The sequence below is a fragment of the Lipomyces chichibuensis genome (assembly GCF_038497645.1).
Source record: "Lipomyces chichibuensis strain CBS 12929 unplaced genomic scaffold V1513scaffold_65, whole genome shotgun sequence".
NCBI classification, from domain to species: Eukaryota; Fungi; Ascomycota; class Lipomycetes; order Lipomycetales; family Lipomycetaceae; genus Lipomyces; species Lipomyces chichibuensis.
This window is the reverse complement of record NW_027117517.1, coordinates 16,420-34,736: the sequence shown is the minus strand read 5'-3', so window position 1 is coordinate 34,736 and position 18,317 is coordinate 16,420. Positions and strand designations below refer to the sequence as shown.

At 47.6% G+C, this 18,317-nt stretch overlaps 3 protein-coding genes across 3 annotated transcripts; 1 reads left to right on the top strand and 2 right to left on the bottom strand.

Annotated features, from left to right (window-relative positions):
* Positions 1-4,129: 4,129 nt before the first annotated feature.
* V1513DRAFT_286064 (fungal-specific transcription factor domain-containing protein) lies at positions 4,130-7,431 on the bottom strand. The gene is made up of 3 exons (XM_066894594.1): positions 6,936-7,431; positions 5,810-6,869; positions 4,130-5,760 (listed from the first exon to the last, which is right to left on the bottom strand). Exons 1-3 carry the CDS (start codon positions 7,272-7,274, stop codon positions 4,247-4,249), a joined length of 2,913 nt encoding a protein of 970 aa, XP_066750716.1. The 5' UTR covers positions 7,275-7,431; the 3' UTR covers positions 4,130-4,246.
* Positions 7,432-8,872: 1,441 nt separating this feature from the next.
* Positions 8,873-10,357, bottom strand: V1513DRAFT_453922 (mitochondrial carrier domain-containing protein). The gene is made up of 3 exons (XM_066899313.1): positions 10,186-10,357; positions 9,838-10,134; positions 8,873-9,777 (listed from the first exon to the last, which is right to left on the bottom strand). The coding sequence occupies exons 1-3, from the start codon at positions 10,226-10,228 to the stop codon at positions 9,161-9,163; spliced, it is 957 nt and encodes a 318-aa protein (XP_066750715.1). The 5' UTR covers positions 10,229-10,357; the 3' UTR covers positions 8,873-9,160.
* A 5,273-nt stretch (positions 10,358-15,630) lies between these two features.
* V1513DRAFT_428051 (general substrate transporter) lies at positions 15,631-17,292 on the top strand (the record flags this gene model as incomplete). Its single annotated transcript, XM_066896259.1, has 3 exons — positions 15,631-15,848; positions 15,929-15,985; positions 16,035-17,292. 3 exons carry the CDS (start codon positions 15,631-15,633, stop codon positions 17,290-17,292), a joined length of 1,533 nt encoding a protein of 510 aa, XP_066750714.1.
* Positions 17,293-18,317: the final 1,025 nt, after the last annotated feature.

Sequence of the window (18,317 nt, the reverse complement as noted above, 5' to 3'; positions counted from 1 at the left end):
AAATGGAGATGAAATTTTTGGTCCAGAATAGACAGTATCTAGGGTCGATCCGATCAGGTCGTGGTTCTGATGAGGCTAGAGACAACTGAGACTCTGCAACACGGAATATTCATGACCATTTTATAGCAGAATGCTAGTCAGTGAGTCATCATCAAATAAATGGCTTTCCAGATGATGACGCGGACCTTGTTCTATCTTATCGCACAATTGGATTGTGTCAACCCTTGGCTCGACGCCACGTTTCCCGCAAGCCCTCGAAACTATGTCCGGTTAGCGCTCGCTGCAGCCTCTACAAATAATGTCAGCTATGCAGAACTAGGGCCTGGAAGGACATGCATTTAGCCACGCCTTGACACTTTACCGGAACTCCAGACAGCCACCACGCGAACACATGTGATTCTCATTTCTCAACAACTATAAGTAATTATAGCAGAATGATGTATATAACAGATCGAACGATCTTGCGGACACTTTGGATGAGGAGTTGGTCGTCAGTGATGCTAATGACACAGGATTTCGGGCTGACGTAGTTTATCTGAACGCTTAAACTTAGATTCTAATCTGCTCCGCCTCAGCCAACGAGTCGGATTTATTTCTGTTTCAGGCCAAAATAAGCAACTGAGGATCCATTATAAAAAACACACTGTTGTATTAAATATCTACTGAACACAGGTTCTAACATGTCTATTTGTATTGAGACCTTCAGATCCTTCTAGCCATATCACTATAATAACTTCCAACAATGATTTCAACCCGTTACATGATATGACGCACTCTCAATGCCGAGTCCACTGTTTGAGCCAGAATAATGACAACCTTGCCAGTGATATCATTCACTGTCGAGGCCACATGCCTCTGTTGTCTCTTACGTCGTTGATATCAATAATTGATTCCACATAACCCTGATTGGCCTCAGGCGCCGTCTGGCTCTGTCCATAAGAATAATGAGCATAGAAATCCGTCGCTTATCTCCTATTAAGTCGTAGCAAGGTATGACATCATATATCTTCTCGAGGCGAATCACAAATTTTGGCAGCATCAGCGATGTCAGTTGGTGTGTGAATCTTGCGTCATCGCCCAAGCGAGTCTGTATGTATGAAATCAAACGACTTCCAGCAGCTGAAAGTACAGCCAATCCTCTTCGGGACTAGAGTCAGTCTACATCTTCACTATTGATAAGTGGCTGTGCAGACTTAACGTCAAATTTAGATGAAATATTAGAGTAGATCACAGTTATAGCGATGGAATTCTGACAGCAACTTGAAATCGCTTTAACGGGAGACTAAACCTAAATAGGAAAGTCATCCGCGTATCAACTTAATTTTAAGATTTCAAACCTAGATCATAGTGTTATATCAAGAGCCGACTGCCGAGAATCGTTATAACGGGTTTCTACTGTACCTGCTGAGCTACCTCAAAATATTCGTTGAGTCTGAGCAGCTTGTGGACTGCTCCTCCGACTTCCGGTATCTGTACCATATATGTCTCGCGAAACGTGATCTGCATGTGCACATCCAAATTAGGTCATCTCTGTCTATGTCGCATCCATCCCAATAATCCTTGTGTGGACTGCTACTTTTCCAATGCTTTATACACAAAATGCCAGCTGCTCTGCTTTAGAAGGTCTCCTCCACGCTTCGCAGAGGAGAGTCATCGAATCGACGCTGGTATGTCGGTCAGTGTCCGTGTTGACTAATCTAGTTTCCCAGTAATGTCAAGATAAACACAAACCAGGTATAGCAGTGCGGATGTAGGATAATCGTCTGAAAATTTGCGTGCATGGCTATAACGACTATCTCCGTTATGGCGGAAGGTAAAAGCAATACGAGCACGACGATCGATCCCACAACGAGAAACGATGCATAGGGCCTAACGGCTCTAACGCAGTTTTATACCTAAGCTATAACTTTCTTTCCGATTTCGGTTCAAGAATCATTAGACTGTTCAAGATCGGAACCATGCCGGACTAACGTTGTAATTGGAGATCTGCGGGTCCAATTTTTTAACGCGCAAGCCGTCCCCTGGGCAATATCCGACGCTGAGCGGAAGTCTGTTCGAGACTGCCATCAGCAACAATCACCCAGACCATCTCAGAACGCCTGTACTAACTGGCTCAAGAAAAGTACGGCCATCGGATAAGCCAATCTACTGTCTCGAAATCTCTCAGCAATCAATCTAAGCATCTTTATACCGTCTCGCGGAATTGACAGGCCAACTGGGTCTGCTTGAAGGTGTGTCTACTTGACTGGCAGCAACTTGTCGAAGCAAAAAAGGGAATCACACACCGGAGACCTTTTATTGAGAGAGTTTGCAAGATGTAAAAGCCTTTACCAGAGTAGCGAGATCTTCCAGAACCGCAATTTAGCTCAGGGTTGCTACATCTGTATAAAAAGCGACGTCAAATCCAGAACTACAGACTACACGGAAAAATAAGCTATCTATGTTAATCAACAAGCAGAAGAACAGATTGGTGGCTTCAGGGTTATCTCGCCGGCAAAATATGCGGAGAAAGTTATTTATAATATGGATAAATCCGGTATGTTCTAGAGAATTATCCCTTCTAAACGCCTTTCTACCCAGTCTGGGGCTGGTTTCAAGAAGCACAAGGCTCGAATTACATTACTCTGTGTCAATTGTCTCTGGGATAAAATATTGGTTTAGTTCATTGGTAAGTCCAAGACGTCACATGCTCTGCGGCACGGCAACTTATCTACGATGGGAGGGGGATTATGGAAGGGAAGCTATGGCTGCGCTATATGCTTGAAGGCTTTGAAAATAGCCAAGATCTTCTTCGGACGGAGACCATCTCGGACGCAATTCGCTGGCTTCTGTCCCTGAACCGTGTCGTCTCATCTACTACAATCAATTTTTCGAAAGCGTGCCTTAGTTGAACATCTCTTCAGGTCCACAATGCAGGAAGCCCAGAGTCTCGCAGGGTTAAGGGTCCAGGGAGGAAGTTACTGCACCGGAAAACTTCAGATGAAGATCTTCTGCAGTAAATTATACCCAATCATACGGGACAGACGCATTAAGGGAGACGTAGTATCAGACAGTGTCGCCGTTATAACTAAAGCGGACCTACCTCGCGTACATGCAATTGGAATGCAGAATATTACATATCGTGATTATCGTCGCTGAGGATTACTGACAAAAATAAAGCTGGGCTTTTGCGATCCGCTCGGTTGGGCGATCCGTAAACCTTTAGTCTCTCAATATGTGTTGGTCCGCTAAGTTACCCTGCTTGTCTGCGGCAACTGCATTATCCTCCAATCCGCCGGCAACTCTAATTGTCGCCCCAAGTCGCCCCGGACACGCCGGAACCACTTGGACCACATGAACCCTTGCCCATGCGGCTCATCACAATAGGCAAAAACTCCGGAACAGACCAGTACAGGCGCAATCCTTTGGCGTATTCGGCCAAAGGATAACGTTTCGATCGAACATGAACGAGACCAGGAAAACATGCACTGTCCTTATTGAGAAGGAAGAGCTCGCGACTTCGACGGATATTCTCAGCTAAATCGCGAAATTAAGTCACAAGGTTGAGTTGTAGGTGGGGTAGGTTGTGCCTCGCTACACCCTGCATTATCTCGCGCCTGCATGCCTCGGGCAAATTTTTTTCATCGTGGCTTGTGTCGCCACTGGTGCCACACTTTGCCACCTCGCCACAACCAAACTCAAACTCTCGACTAGCTGAAGGATAATAATGTGTATGCACTATGCACTCCAAATTCAGACACGGAAGAAATTATCTCCACGGTCTCGCTTTCCACCATTCTGAGTATCGTCGCTTTTCGATGGCGCCATCATGCGCTTTTGCCCACGAACGCTCCCTTGTTGGCGCCTTTCTTTCTCCGTCACATGCCTTCGCTCGTTTTGGCGCGGCTGCACGCGTGCTTGTCTTGAAAATAGAGATGCTGATTTTAGCCTCTCCGGTGCGTAGCAAATGCCAATGTGAGGCATTGACTAGTGTTTCATGTGCGGATTTACATTTATCCCGCATGGAAACCTAAATGCTATGTTCACAATATACAGTACAATCATCCGACACTACATATAGTACACATCATTAATAATACACATAATTCAAAAAGAAATACAGCATGTCCCGCGCCGTGCCACTAAAAACTCCACATTCGCGGGTCTAATGGCTTCGTCGAATCTAGCCGTACCTATACTGCGTGCAGTATTAGCAGGATGACCAATGCTATTAGTACTATTCCCCTAGATATTCGTCCCGGAACTGCTAGCCACCGTCGGAGGACAAGGCAACCTTAGTCCAATCCATCATGTCAAGGTCAAAGGAAAAACTGATATTAGGTTCATCACTACTGCCGCCACTCACACCGAGCGTGTCGCCTATTAAATATTGCGACATCGCATTGGTGGTGGAGACATTCGGTGTGCCTCCCTTGCTACTGGGCGTACTTGCCGCCGTATCCGTCGCGGGAAAAGGCAAGAGTGACGGGACTGAGGCCGTGACTGCGATAACTGTGTCGTCATCGGGTTTGGGCCTATCCGGAGTCAGGACGCAGTCAACTGGAGAGTCAGAGACTTGGTATTGTCCATCGTTGACAGCTGCGTTCAGGAACAAGCGGGACAAATTTGTGATGTTGTCTGATGCCATCAAGTTATTGCATCCATAGCCCAGTATATCACGCAAGTACTTTTCGTCGTAGTCAGGATTCGCGCTCTTATCGACGGACTTCCATGAACCTAATTCCGAGCCGACACTGCTGTTTCCAGGCGTAGGCATAACATACGGACCGCAGGGCATCTCATCAGTAGTCGGCACGGCGGGCATGGCGGGCCCATTACTACTCAGAAGCGTGTTAGCTTGGCTGTTAGGTTTCTTCTGGCTATCAACTTTGTGAGTTCGCGATGCTTTGGCTGCACGGTCCATCTCTTGCAGGATGCTCTGGTAATGTTTTGCTGACGGATCGAAATTGCCATAATGTCCGAGAATAAACATGCAGAAAAATATATCTCGGGCTATGTGCGATTCGACTTCTGATCTACGTTGACGAAACGATTCGAGTAAAAGTACAATGCCTGCTGTGAATATGAAGTACGTCATGAGATGAGATCGCACCGGCTGCTGATGGTGAGCAAAGGACGTCATAATAAGATCCACGGAGCGTGCGGCGCAGAGAACGCATGAGGAGGACAATCGCAAGACAGTCTTTGCCTGCGACGAAGTCTGTAACGGAGTCTGTGACTGTGACATGGCGACCATCAATAATAAGAATGGCCGAGTGGCAAGAATAATGCCGTTGAGATGTGTTAGGTGAAGACGCAGGAGAACTTGATTGCGGATCATCTGACGGCGAGACTCGTCGTTTGCAATGCTACCGATACCTATATTGCTGCCATCTGGCGTGTGTAGTTGCAGCGATGACAGGTGAATATCCGGCGGCAACCTATCGCTCCATTCGCGCAGACGCGTCACAAATTTTTGTGACGTCGAGGACGAGACACTCTGTTGCCTGTACACCAGCAAGCAGATATTGCCAATAATCTCACAAAGCTTCAATAATTCAACTGCCGTCCGGTCAACTAGGATCAGCTCCGAAGTATCACGGTCATCCCAGTCACAGTCATCAATTGCGAGCGGTCGGCCTAGAGTCGACGACCAGAAGCGATCCTGAATGTACAGCGTACGCCAAATGCGCTGTCGCAATATCCGGTCAGGCTTTAAAAAGGTCATATTGACACATTTTCTGTGCATCCCCAGGGCCTGCGCAAAGCGGATAGCCAAGCCTATAGATGTTAGTGGAGGTTTCGTTTGATGTACGTAGAGAGGGCTAACCTAGCCGAATCCAACTCGCATTCCGTTTGCAAATAATTTGATAGTACATAGACATCAAGAGATACGCCTGTACCACCCAAATCTCGCCATCCTCTGCTGTGTCGTTCATCAAACCAAGGCCGCTTTCGAAAAATAATGCCGGATCGATCGGGCTCCCAGAGCTGTCCTCCTCTCGTTTGCTTTGAATGTTGGTACCATTCGGCTGAGAGTTGTTCATTCCGGAGAATGGTGGAATGTTGAGCCTTTCAGTGTCCAATTGCTGCTTTGAGTGCACGAAAATAGCACCCAGAGCACAAGTGAAGTGTAATAAACATAACCACTGCCGCGGCGCACCCATGGGATTTCTGTATATCTGCGCAACCTGACAACGAAAGTGATCCATATCAAACACATAATCAAATGCCTGTACGTTTTCCTCAAATGCTTCAATCAGCTCTATTGTCAAACTCGGGGAAGGTAATTGCAGAGGACTTATCGATGACCTGTGTGTAGATCCGTCTATAAGTCGAACCTGCGCAGGATTTAGAGTAAAAATTGTATCCCCCATGACTTTTCTAAATGCTTTTCGTGACTGCTCTAGAAATGACAGCACACTACTCTCGCCCATATACCGCAGATGACCTTTCTCATCACAGAGCAGAAGCGCATTTTGGCCGTCGCCAACCGTTTGGACCTCATACTCGTTCCGGCTATGAGACCATTTCCGATGATGGCGCTGCTGTTGCTGGTGCCGCTGGATTTCCGGAGGAGATGGCATCCCAGTGTCAGGCAAAACAGGACTGGATGGGGACGAGAAAGGGGACTCTTCCTTCCATAACTCCTTTGCGGAGGAGATCGATTGTGCCTCCGAATGCCTGTTCGATGCGCACGATGCAGTAGCACTGTGACGTCTACTAGTCGGATTGTTGCCCTTGGGCTCTCCGAAAGCCGGCCCAGGCGTGGCTGACTGTTTTTCATCGTCGTCACCGCGCCGACAAACTAGTGAGCCAACATTTGTCGGAGTGTATGTGCAGACGAAGTTCTTCTTCTGACATATCGAGCAAGGATGGTCTCCGTCGCACTGACTCCGTTAACAGTGCTCGCGTGGTCCATTGTATTAATCGAAGTTGACATGGAATCAACATACCTTTTGTTTCCGTCTCTTGCAGCTGTCGCATGCCAATGCAACTCGTTTTCGTTTCATAGGATCAACCCGCCTTTTTAATTTGCGCAGTTCGGCAGACGAAGGAGTGTTCGTACTACGTGGCACAGACGTGACACGGCCGGCGACATTCGTAATGACTTTGGCGCCGGGCAATCTCTGCTGGAACGAATCGGGTTTGATGACACGCTCTCGCCCGTAGGCTGCGAGAGATTGGGAGGTCGTTGCAGGGAATTCAGACGGAGAAAGAGCAGGATGCGCTGGCGCGTTGTGGCGATGATGGGACTCGGCAGACGGCAACGCAGCTGCAGCAGGACCTTCCATTGCGCGAGAGCAGAATATGTCGACTTGGTTGCGCGCTTGAGATGGCTAGCGCGAACGGCATACACGATATCACGGCACGAGAGAGGTGTTAAGTTATTGTATGGGAAACTAAACAGCAGGTAGCTTGTAACCCTGAACACAATATTGATATCACGGCACTATGATATGACGTCTACATATAGACTGCAATAACGGAACAACTTCTAGTTTGTCATTAGTATGCATTATTTGCCAGAAATATAAAATTCGTACCCATTGGACAGTCTTAGAGAATTGTCCACCGCTGTCGGGTCCGCCGGCAGTGGCTGCTATGCCAGGTTTTATCTGATGTCTCGTCGGAAGTAGGCCCGTCCGATCGGAAACATGTCTTTGGTTGTAACGGCTCTAAACTTCTCGAAGCATTCTACCATAAGTGTAGTAAACTGGACCATGAAGTGCCTCCTACAAGATGGTTTTGCAAAAAATTCTAAGCAAAATTTCAGACGCATGAGCCGTCAACGTAAAATTGCTACAAATACAATGTCCAGGCCGATTCCCACCATTATAATTACTTCCCTCGCGGGATTACAGGGGTTATCCGCACGTGCAGCCAGACACTAGCACTTCAGCGACAATACTTCCATTAGAAGATTGAACGGGAAGCAAGGACTGCGAGTTGGTGATAATTATCGACAGTGATAGAATGAACCTGCTGTGCACGGAAATTGGCAACCGAAGACGATGAGTACTGACTAGCTCGAGCCAAGCCCTGTGGCGGTATCGGCGTTACCCTGCTCTAATTACTCTTGAAAATTGAGGGTGTCGTGATGCCATCACGCAAACGAAAGCAGAAAGCACGAGACTACGACAAAGTACACACATAACCGACAACCAAACATAATGCACATCACGCAAATACTACGAACAAAAGTAAACAAAAAAACAACAAACAAAACGCCAGAACGGTGGTGCCAAATCCTGTGATGTGTACGCGGACATGCCGCGCCAGGACCCTGACAATAGGGCAACTTGTGGAAGCACTTCCCCGCCACCTGTGGCACAACCTGGGCCACTATTTGATATTATTCTTACCCGGAAACTTAGCTGCATCATTTCGTAGTAAATATCATGTGTCCTCCTACGTGCATGTAACCCTGTTCCTGATCAGCTGTTCCACTTGTCGAGTTTATTTGGCATGAGATCGCATGAACCCAGTGTGATAATGTATTCGAAAATCAGCTACGTCGCATGCGTGACTACGATAAGTGTTATGAGCAGCTGTAGTAAACTAAGCCACACATGATGTTAATGGACGACGGTGGTTCCCAGATGCGAATTAATCCTCGTCTGGAAACATGCCAGCCAGCCCATAATCTGCGACGCTTCGGGCATGTCGGATTTTGGTGTACACGGCTGGAAAAGGACATGGAGAGGCGTGCCAAGATTATCAACTGGGATAGTCGAGCCAGATAATCTGCGGTACTTAATGAGAAAATTCAATCACCTTAGCAATCTACATGGTGTATTCGGCATTAAGGATGGGACAACAGGCGGCGGTGAAAAATATCCTGAAGCCTGTTACAATGTTGAGAACGGATTCCGCCTCAAAGATACGACCCATGGCGGTCGAGCTGATCCGTCCATGTTCAACCAACAGAGACGGATACAGTTTGCAACATTAACGGTAGCATTTAAATCAACGCTAGACCGAATACTCAGCTAAATGACAAAATGTAGCACCAAACAATTACCCTATATTCTAAACCTAACATCCATATGCAAATATTGATTAAGATTCTTTCCCTCGCAAACAAAAGCGATAGAACTTTTCCTGGTCTCACGGAGAACCCAAGTAGCGATTCTGCCGTCTGCAACTAAAGGCATTGCGGTTAACGTGAACCGCCTCGTCAGTTGTCAGCCTTAAGGACACCCTGGCTGCCACTTAAAAATGGAACCTGCTCAAGCCTCTTGCTGACCTGTTCGTAGACGGCGAATGTGACTGCCTGACCGGGAGCGACCCGCATAATCCGAGGAGTGATGCCCTTGTAAAATGCGAAGAATCCCTCCTTTTGAGTTAGGGTCCGCGCTATGCGCGTAAACCGACCCAGCGCAGACTCGCCCTCAATGGCGGTTTCCTTCTGCATCCTAGTCTTGATCGTATCGATGGGCGCGTTCGACATGGGACCAAGCGCGCCCGATATAAGGCCGATACACATATGCTGGTATGACGGCAGTTCCTGATAGTGCGGCTGAAGTGCCATGAGCTGGTTCTTGATTTCATTGTAAGCGGTGAAGTTGACAGCCTGGTTGGTCGCCTGGCGAAGCGCCGTCAAAATCACACCGCGATAGAGAGCAGAGACACCTTCCTCGCGGACAATAGTAAAAGCAGCTTGAGCAGCGTTCCTGTACTTGGGGACCTCAAGAGATCCCTCCATCACATGTGACTGCGCTTGTAGTCTGATCTTAATCAAGTCGGTCGGATTGACGATCAGTAAAGCCTCGGTAGTGCCGGCAGCAAGACCCGCTATAGGCACCGCAGTCAGTATTTTTTTGACCACAATGTTACAAAAACGTCATGTCTTACCAAAGAAAATGCCAGTTGGGCTTGTCTGGTTTGTCCTCTTGTCCACAAGCACACTTTTGAAGAACTCGAATGAGGAAAATCGGATGGCCATCTTCGGGACTATGCCAGTGATGACGGCACCCAGACCCTTGTACAAGCCGAAGACACTTTCTTTTCGGACGATGCTGATCAAGGTCCCAAAGAAGCCCAGCCGCTTCACACCGTCGGCAGTCGCCCGCGTCGATAATTGCATTCGGACTTTGATTGTGTCTAGAGGATGGCAACATAAGGCCTCGCACAAGCCAGCAGTTCCACCGGCTGGCACATATTAGCTCACTTGGCCTATAACTGTTCAACAATGCAACGTACCAATGAGGTTAATGGCTGGCGTGGTCTTCCGTTTTGGCGGCATCGTGGAGTTATGGGACGGCCGAACTACGTATTGCAGCTGATAGCGGGGTGAGGAGTTATGTTAGGCGTGCCTAGGTATTTTAGGGAGCGTGGTGACTGTCTGGGGCAGTACCACTATTTAAGAGTCTTTTGCGGGCTTGAGCTTCACCCAGGCAACTGAGTGCTCATTTTATCAAGTCCGCCTATATCAGCCACCACGGGACGTGTCCTGCGGTACTCCGTTGTCGTTCTTGTATCCAATGCGCGTTCGTTCGACGCTTGTTGGCCGCTATCGTCACCAATTTTGTGCGCTATCGCCGCCGCAGCGGAAACGGCGCGTGCCAGGCTCTAAGGGGACTATACTCCCACTACCCGAAGAAGACTTCGTTTCGACCTCACTGTCCCGATTGATATCCGATATATTCCCGCCCCGGGTGGCTGAATTGCTTGCTCATGCCTATCATCTGTTTCGGTTGTGGCCAGATTGCAGCCATCTCTATGAGGAGGTGGAACCCCTGTGGGTCTAAACCGGTCCCTCAGCTCGCGTAAAGTACATGGCTGTCACGCAGTGAACCAGAGCCATTCATGTGTTGATCGAATGCCAGGCAATGGCGAGTTTGGAGTAAAGGATAAGGAGGTGTTTGCCAAAGTCCATATTTAAATTGTGCCTAGTGTCCATTGCGAAAGTTTTAGGAAACTCGAAAACAAAATAGTTGTACTGTTGATTAGGAATTCCTCGACGGCTCACGCATCGACCTCAGGGGGAAAGTAACGCGAAAGGTTTGCTGACTGTCAAAATCAATTTTTTACGCCGACGATGTTTAAAAGTTCCTCCAATCCACTCCTCGACGCGGTAACCCTAAATTATTGTTCTCGCTCAAGTTTTTCGAAGTAAAGACGATTGATCTATCAGTGTGGCATGAGGAACTGTAAGTAGTTTGCCGTGTGGAAGAACGATTCTAGTGAGGACGAGTTTGTCGGATGGTTGTATTGACCTACATCCGCGTGAGGGCAAGTACTGCATGCGGCTCATTTTCGCGCTTCGCACGCAACGTTTCAAAACCGAGCGTGAAAAAATGAGACAAGATAAATTTTGTGAGGCTTTTTTCGCGAATTAGGTCACGCTTTTAGTGATGCTGGGGTACTAGAAATGGCAAAAACGCGGAGCTCAAGAACCTGTCGAGCCACTAATTGAGCCGAGTAAAGCATGTTAATGGGCACGGGTCGTGTGGGCTTATCGTTGCAGCGATGCCAAATATTATGGCTACTTGTGGGTCGCAGGTCAGAGCAGCGGATATGTTTTATACAAAGTTCCTTGCAACGCCAATGATTGCGACCATTCTGGGACCAGACGGTCTATGATCTGAAAAATTTTAATACTGGCGGAGCCAAATAATATTGTATTATTGCGCTTGCTTTGTGTCAAGAACTAAAGTTGATTGACTTGCAATGCTCATTAAGGGTTATTGAAATAGTATGACTAAGGTTCAACAGGCCAATACATATACCAAACCAAACCACCCAATGAGATACCCAAACCATTAATGGTGAAGAGATGTGTTATATAATCAACCTTCGTCCATAAATCGCGATTTATGCAAATATCTTATTCGGATCGCCATTATGTTATGTCTCAATGCTCGGCATGCTGCTCCTGCTTATCATCGTCATGCTTCACTTCAGCAGTGCTACTCGCACTGCTGCTCTGTCGTCGCCCCTGGTAACAGTCTGGCTCGCCTACCTGGGGTACGTAATCCAAAAAATGCTTATGAACCTTCTCGTGCACACTCTCATCGAACTCAGTCGCTGCCGCGGAATCAGAAGTCGAAGCGTCGTCTACTGACGGTTTTTTAAAATAGGGATTTTTCCAGAGACCTGGGATGCCTGGATGTACGCCTTGTGGGTAGGATTCTTCCGGGTCTTCGTGCATCATGCCGTCGTATGGCTCTAGAGGAGCAATTCCGTCCTACATATATTTGGTTAGCAAATGGTCAAATATCGGAGTAGTCTACCGTGAAGTGGCGATATACCATTTTATGCACGAGTGACTAGGTCGATGGGACCTTTGGTAGATGATCTTCTGCTTAACAAAGATTACCGGGCACTCCGCAAGAAGACCCTAAGTATCAAGAAACAGGAGCGGGAAAATATGACGATAAATAAATATCAGCACAACTGCTTTATCTCCAGAAACAGCGAAGTCTGAAGTCGGGAGGCAGGGATCCGTTATATAGGCCGGCGCCGTCTACAGTGAGGCGGTGCCCCCCATTCCGTTGTAGAGCCTTAAAACAGGTGGCAAATTCCAGTTTTGCCAGCCGCCAGAAATCAAATTTTGGCGCCGCGATGTTCACCAAGGTTCCCCGCCATCAGGTGCGTTTCGCAACCTTTCCTCTTTGGAATAAAATGCCAGCCGGTGTGAGTCTAGGGTCCCAGGTACTATCATTCTCTACTTTTAGTATTGATCAGTGTTCAAACTGCCCCGAAATATAGTGAATTAATAAATTAGAGATACAGTTAAGTTCAGGGGCTGAACCAATGCTCGAGCGCGAATTGCCGTAGCAATGAGCCGCAAGTGTTGTTGCACAGAAGTTCATTGACGTTGGTCAATTCAAATGAGACGGACAAGTTTTTCGACCGTGTTCCTTAATTCCTCATGACCCGCCTTCCTTAACAAGGCAGCCATGGCACTAAACTAATACTTGACGGCACTCTAAAACAGAGATTTTGCTGATGAACTTCCGCAACCCAGATTAAGGTGGTTAAGTCAGATGGACGATAATACCTAACCTGTTGTATGGGGTCATATTTGGCTTTATCTCACCGTAATTGGTCAACTCCAGAGACATGTCGATGTGGCGACCGCTGCGTATGTGGTGAATTTGACATTGGCACTTACGGCAGTCGCACAGTTGCTAGGGCCGCGACTATATCCACCTGACCATGGTGTTGCCTCAAATGTCGGAATAGACTCGATGTTAAGTAGAACTTGGAACTGCTCGCCGATGGTGAGCTTATGCGAAATTGATTGAACATATTAAATCAGCACTATGGGTGATCGCCACAATCACACAAAGAGCACGACGTCGTACGGTTTTGAAGGGAAGTGACAAGCACTGTCGACGGCATAACCATAGATCGCCGTCGTGGATCAAGGTTGGAGCTAGTGTGAAGTAGGGATATGGCCATCTCTTAAACGATAGAAGGTCATAAACTAGGCCGTGGGAATCGAAGACATGTTTCCAAAAAAATCTCTGGATTATGGTTGGCGATGTGGGAATCTGAACTAAAAGACCAGGTCTGACAACGAGCCGATACAGCTTGATTAAGTTATGTGTACCAAAAGCGGAATTGGACGCGGAACAATTTCGAGAAGCTACAATGCTGTCTCCATGAATTGAAACCGCACAATCCCCGTCAACCCTTGATCCATTGAGGGGATGGTGACGCCATCAAATGCCAGCTGCGTCGCGGCTCTGGCTCGTACACGATTGGTCCGCCTGGATAGTCCCGTTTTAAACGCTGACATGTTTGTGCACTGATTTTCGGGCTCTCAGGGCCAAGAAACAATATGTGACTATAATCTTGGCACAATTAACCTGTACTAGTTGGGTAAAAATTGGGAAGTCTACAATAATAACTACCGTTTTCCCTTGATGGGAGCATTGAAAGGAATTCCATACTCAAACCTTAGTTACCCAATGTTAGTGACTCTGGCTAGCGACTAGTGAAGCAGTTGCTCCCATCGGACTTCACTAATTTCGGAAAGAACTTTCGTGCAGCCAGCCCACTACACTCTGTGTGCGAGTATCTACAGACTGTGACATAACGTGTATATTGTTGCGGACACTCCCCAAAATTGAGTAATGACGACAAAGCTCGAACATGAATGGAAAGGAATGGCCACGGAAAGGGTTTGATGATCTCAGATTTTTACTGCGCATGCCACGGTTCCCTCAATGGCGACAGCGTACAGATGATTGGTGGACCTGGCAAGGTCGGACGAATCCTCAAAATGGAACAGCTAGATCACTCCATTCGAAACTTCATCCTGACAGTCTGGCATTGTTCCGTTTCGAACAAACAAGCGATCGTCACGCTGTTGCAGATGATGCTCAATAATTGATCGACTTGAATGACTATCTTCCAAACTCACTAACTTGACTCAGCAAAAAAAGACGGATGGCAACACAATAGTGATTCATCCCGATGATCACGCTGATGGTTTTGAGACGTGAGCTTCACAGGGGTATACAGGAGCGAGGATTACAGAAAGACAGACTTAATGCAGGTGCAACCCCAAGCTAGTAGAATTGAACTTTCGAGAGCATCTCATAATCCGTCGTGCTGCGCAACCAACACATTGTACCCAGCAACCCTGGCCATCGAAGAGGGAATAGGTCTCGCACAGAACGCCTCATTACTTCGCGATATACCCCAAGTTTCATTGCGAATGCAATTTTATCGAGCGCGTGTGGGATTAGGCGAAGCGGCGCGCAAGACTGGATTGTAACTATTCGTAATCCAGTGTGAAGAGACAGTTCCAGTCATTCTGGATACAATCCCGGTGGAGAAGATCAGGAAGCTTGCCATGGCGAATTATAGAAGCGTACACGCGAAAATTACGGGAGCTTCCTTGGAGTCGAAATGCAGACCTACAAGTCGCACCGTTCACGACGGACATCAGTGAAAATAATGAGACAGAGGACTACATGCCTGAAGAAGACGTTAATATTTCTTTCGGAGATGTGCATTATTCACGTTGTGTAATTCTATTAAAAGCTGCATCACAAAGTCAATTTACTCGTCTAACAGGATATACGAATGCAATGGTACTTAATTATGTCGTATAGCTAGAGACATATGTGAGATTTATGCAACAAAATTCTGTTTCCGAACTAAACGGAAACGACATGTGACATACAATACACAAATAAAACAAAATAAATTATATAGTTACCAAAAATGACGTAGTCAGAATCGATTGCGGAAGTATGCCAGAAAAATCGTCACAAGACTGATTCTGAGGTCGCATATAAAGTTCGATTTAGGAGCCTTTCACATCGCATGGGTGGGCGCTGATCGGGAAGTTCTAAAAGCCGGTTCATAGGGGCTTTAAAAGTAAGCAATAAACGGGCTTTCGAGAGATGATGAATCCACAGATTACTTAAGACCAACGGTTTCAGGTCAAGGGTTTTTTTTGGAGTTGAATTCAATCGCCATCCGAGTCACGTGTGGGTGCGGGGTCTGATCCGTGGAGCTTGGCGAAATCCTGCATCGACAGATTCTCCCAGACCCACACAACGTCAAACAACAAAGTTTGCGGGGACGGAACTATTCAAAAGACAAGTTATTTGACCATATGGTCGCTTCTGACTACCATCTGTAATTGTCAGTCTTCAATATGCTATCTGTTGCTCGGCCACAATGGTCCGTCTGCTTAACGTATACTCTATCTCCGCTTTCATTGCGCTCGGCGGCATGCTCATAGGATTTGATATCTCCTCAACGGCCGGGGTTGTGGGCACACAACGGTATCAGTCCTACTACGACAATCCTCTTGGAGTTCGCCAGGGTGGAATTACAGGTGCTATGGCCGCAGGCTCGGTTATAGGCGCATTGTCGTCCTCGGCTTTAGGTGACTGGTAGGTGGTCGTCGTCATCTATGTTGTTGTGGCGGTTACTGCGTTGTGGCGAATATGCTCTGATCTTTTACTTTTTTCAGGCTATCAAGAAAGGTCACTATTCAGCTGGGTACTGTCCTGTGGTGCATCGGCGCAAGGTGAATGTTGGACTGCATACTCATCATGTCATCGGCTAACTATCTACAGCCTGCAAGCCTCGTCAACCAGCGTCACAATGCTCGTTATCGGACGTATGGTTTCTGGTCTCTGCATTGGCATGACATCTGCCCTCGTACCCATCTACCAGTCCGAGATCGCCCCTCACAAGATCCGCGGTCGAATAGTCTCACTCCAACACTGCGCCATTGCCTTGGGCATGATGATTCAGTACTTCATACAGTATGGATGTTCATTCCTTAATTCGACGGCCGCGTTTAGACTACCCTGGGCCCTGCAGACAGTGCCGGCTGTATTGTTGTTTATCGGCCTTTTTTGGCTGCCACTGTCGCCCAGATGGCTAGCGACCAAAGGCAGGTGGGACGATATGCTCCGTGTACTCGCATTTTTGCGCACTTCGACTAGCGATATCAACGATCCACTGGTCCTGGCTGAATACAAGGAGATTGAAGAGCAGATGCGGATTGAACGTGAGGAGTTGAGTAGCTACCGCGAACTGTTCAGTAAGAAAATGCGCAAGCGTTTGTTTCTGGGCATGGCTGTCATGGCTTGGTCGCAGCTGTGCGGATTCAACTCACTTCTGTTCTTTATCGTATACATATTCGACTCCGCCACTATTTCGAACCCGCTCTTGGCGGCGTCCATTCTGTACATTATGTTTCTTGGCGGGAGCATTCCGACCTATTTGTGGAACGATCGATGGGGTCGCCGGACGTCCCTTCTCGTCGGCGCACTTAGTTTGGCATTCTGGATGTACCTAATCGGTGGCCTTTTCGCGCGATTCGGCGAGCCAAATCGTGTTGAGAACCAGCCATTCACATGGCTAGTTGTAGACCACCCTGCCGCAAGCCGTTGCATCCAGGCAAGCTCGTACTTGGCAGCAGTCTCATTCGCTATGTCCTTTGGCGCTGTCAAGTGGATTTACTGTCCCGAAATCATGCCGTTGCGCATTCGAACAAAGGGTGTCGGGATTGCGGTCGCAACCAACTGGGCCACGAACCTCGTGCTCGCGGTGGCCATGCCAGCACTCTTGCGCACGATCCGCTGGCGTGTATTTTTCATTTTTGGGTCGTTTGGCATAGCTGCTTTTATTCATATTTGGTTAAAGGCACCCGAAACGAAGCAACGCACTCTAGAAGAAATGGATGAGATATTCGAGCACGGAGAACCGGTGTGGCGGTCATTCACCGGTGTACATTACTCAGCCCGCCTCGATGCGCTGGCAAAAGAAATCGAACGAGACAGGCTTAACAATTTCGTATCGATCGAGAGCCTTGACGGTGTATAAGTTAGTTAGATGCCTAAAAAGAAAGTTATGTTTATTATACTCTATCGTTGATATGCAGGTTTCATATCCTGAACTCATTTTTACAAAATGTCGGGCAGCAGTCAGATGGTGAATTTCGCATAATAATTGTAGTAGCCGCTGCGACTAACTGCGCTGGCTACCCTTGTTAGCGCTAGTACCGTCGCAGACAGACAGAGTCCACTTAAACCTAAACCTAAACCTAAACCTAACCAGGGTACCGAGCCCCCCGAAAAACACGTTTCCGATAGACGACTTCCGACGGATGTGAACACCCGACCGGCTGCTTCCCGGTGGGGTTTCCGACTCAATCAAGGCTTTTAAGCTAGTTAGATGTGTTTGTTATCTTCTCTGCATTAGCTATGTATGGCCTCTTGTAAGATTCCCAGGTCAAAACCTCACTGAATAGATTTCGCACATCGTACGATGCGGAGCGTCCGAAATTGCACGTGGTGTTTTTTTGCAAAAAAAACAACAAAAACTCTGACGCAAAATTTGCGGGGAAAGGGTTCGGTTCGTGAACCCCTAATCCAACACGGCCACGCCGGACTGAAAAACCGCTCGCTTCGCAATCGCGTGACCGCCATCTGGTTGTGTATTAGCATTGTCGTGTCCAAGTTGAAAACGTGAACCGAGCACCAAGTCCTCTTCGGTTCCCGGTTCGAGGTTCGAGTCTGAGTTGGCTGTGCCTCGAAACGACGAATATAAACTAGCGACACCTTGGTCACCGGCAACGGAGACGGCACAAAAGCCTAACGCTGCGAATCAAATGACCAATGTGGAGTACGCAGTATATACTATTCCCATAACTTCCTAGCGAGTGACGTACAGTAGGAGTCTCGTGGTCTAAAAATGCGTCTTTGAAGCTAACCTAACTGGATGACTCAGGCAACTAACTACACCAGAAGTCAAGGAGTTGCCGCTGTACTAGCTAGTTGACTCAGCGCAATATTTACAGAAAGCTTTTTACAAGGTTGGTCCGGCAAAACCCTAGAATCCTGTTTCGC

What these genes read in the sequence shown, in the direction of transcription:
- V1513DRAFT_453922 (XM_066899313.1), bottom strand. Translation starts at nt 10,228, where the DNA reads ATGCCGCCAAAACGGAAGACCACGCCAGCCATTAACCTCATTG. An exon ending in GCCAGCCATTAACCTCATTG is followed by an intron (nt 10,135 to 10,185) that starts GTACGTTGCATT and finishes AATATGTGCCAG; the next exon opens with CCGGTGGAACTGCTGGCTTG. An exon ending in CCCAACTGGCATTTTCTTTG is followed by an intron (nt 9,778 to 9,837) that starts GTAAGACATGAC and finishes CGGTGCCTATAG; the next exon opens with CGGGTCTTGCTGCCGGCACT.
- V1513DRAFT_286064 (XM_066894594.1), bottom strand. Translation starts at nt 7,274, where the DNA reads ATGGAAGGTCCTGCTGCAGCTGCGTTGCCGTCTGCCGAGTCCCATCAT. An exon ending in GCAAGAGACGGAAACAAAAG is followed by an intron (nt 6,870 to 6,935) that starts GTATGTTGATTC and finishes TAACGGAGTCAG; the next exon opens with TGCGACGGAGACCATCCTTG. An exon ending in TGCGAGTTGGATTCGGCTAG is followed by an intron (nt 5,761 to 5,809) that starts GTTAGCCCTCTC and finishes TAACATCTATAG; the next exon opens with GCTTGGCTATCCGCTTTGCG.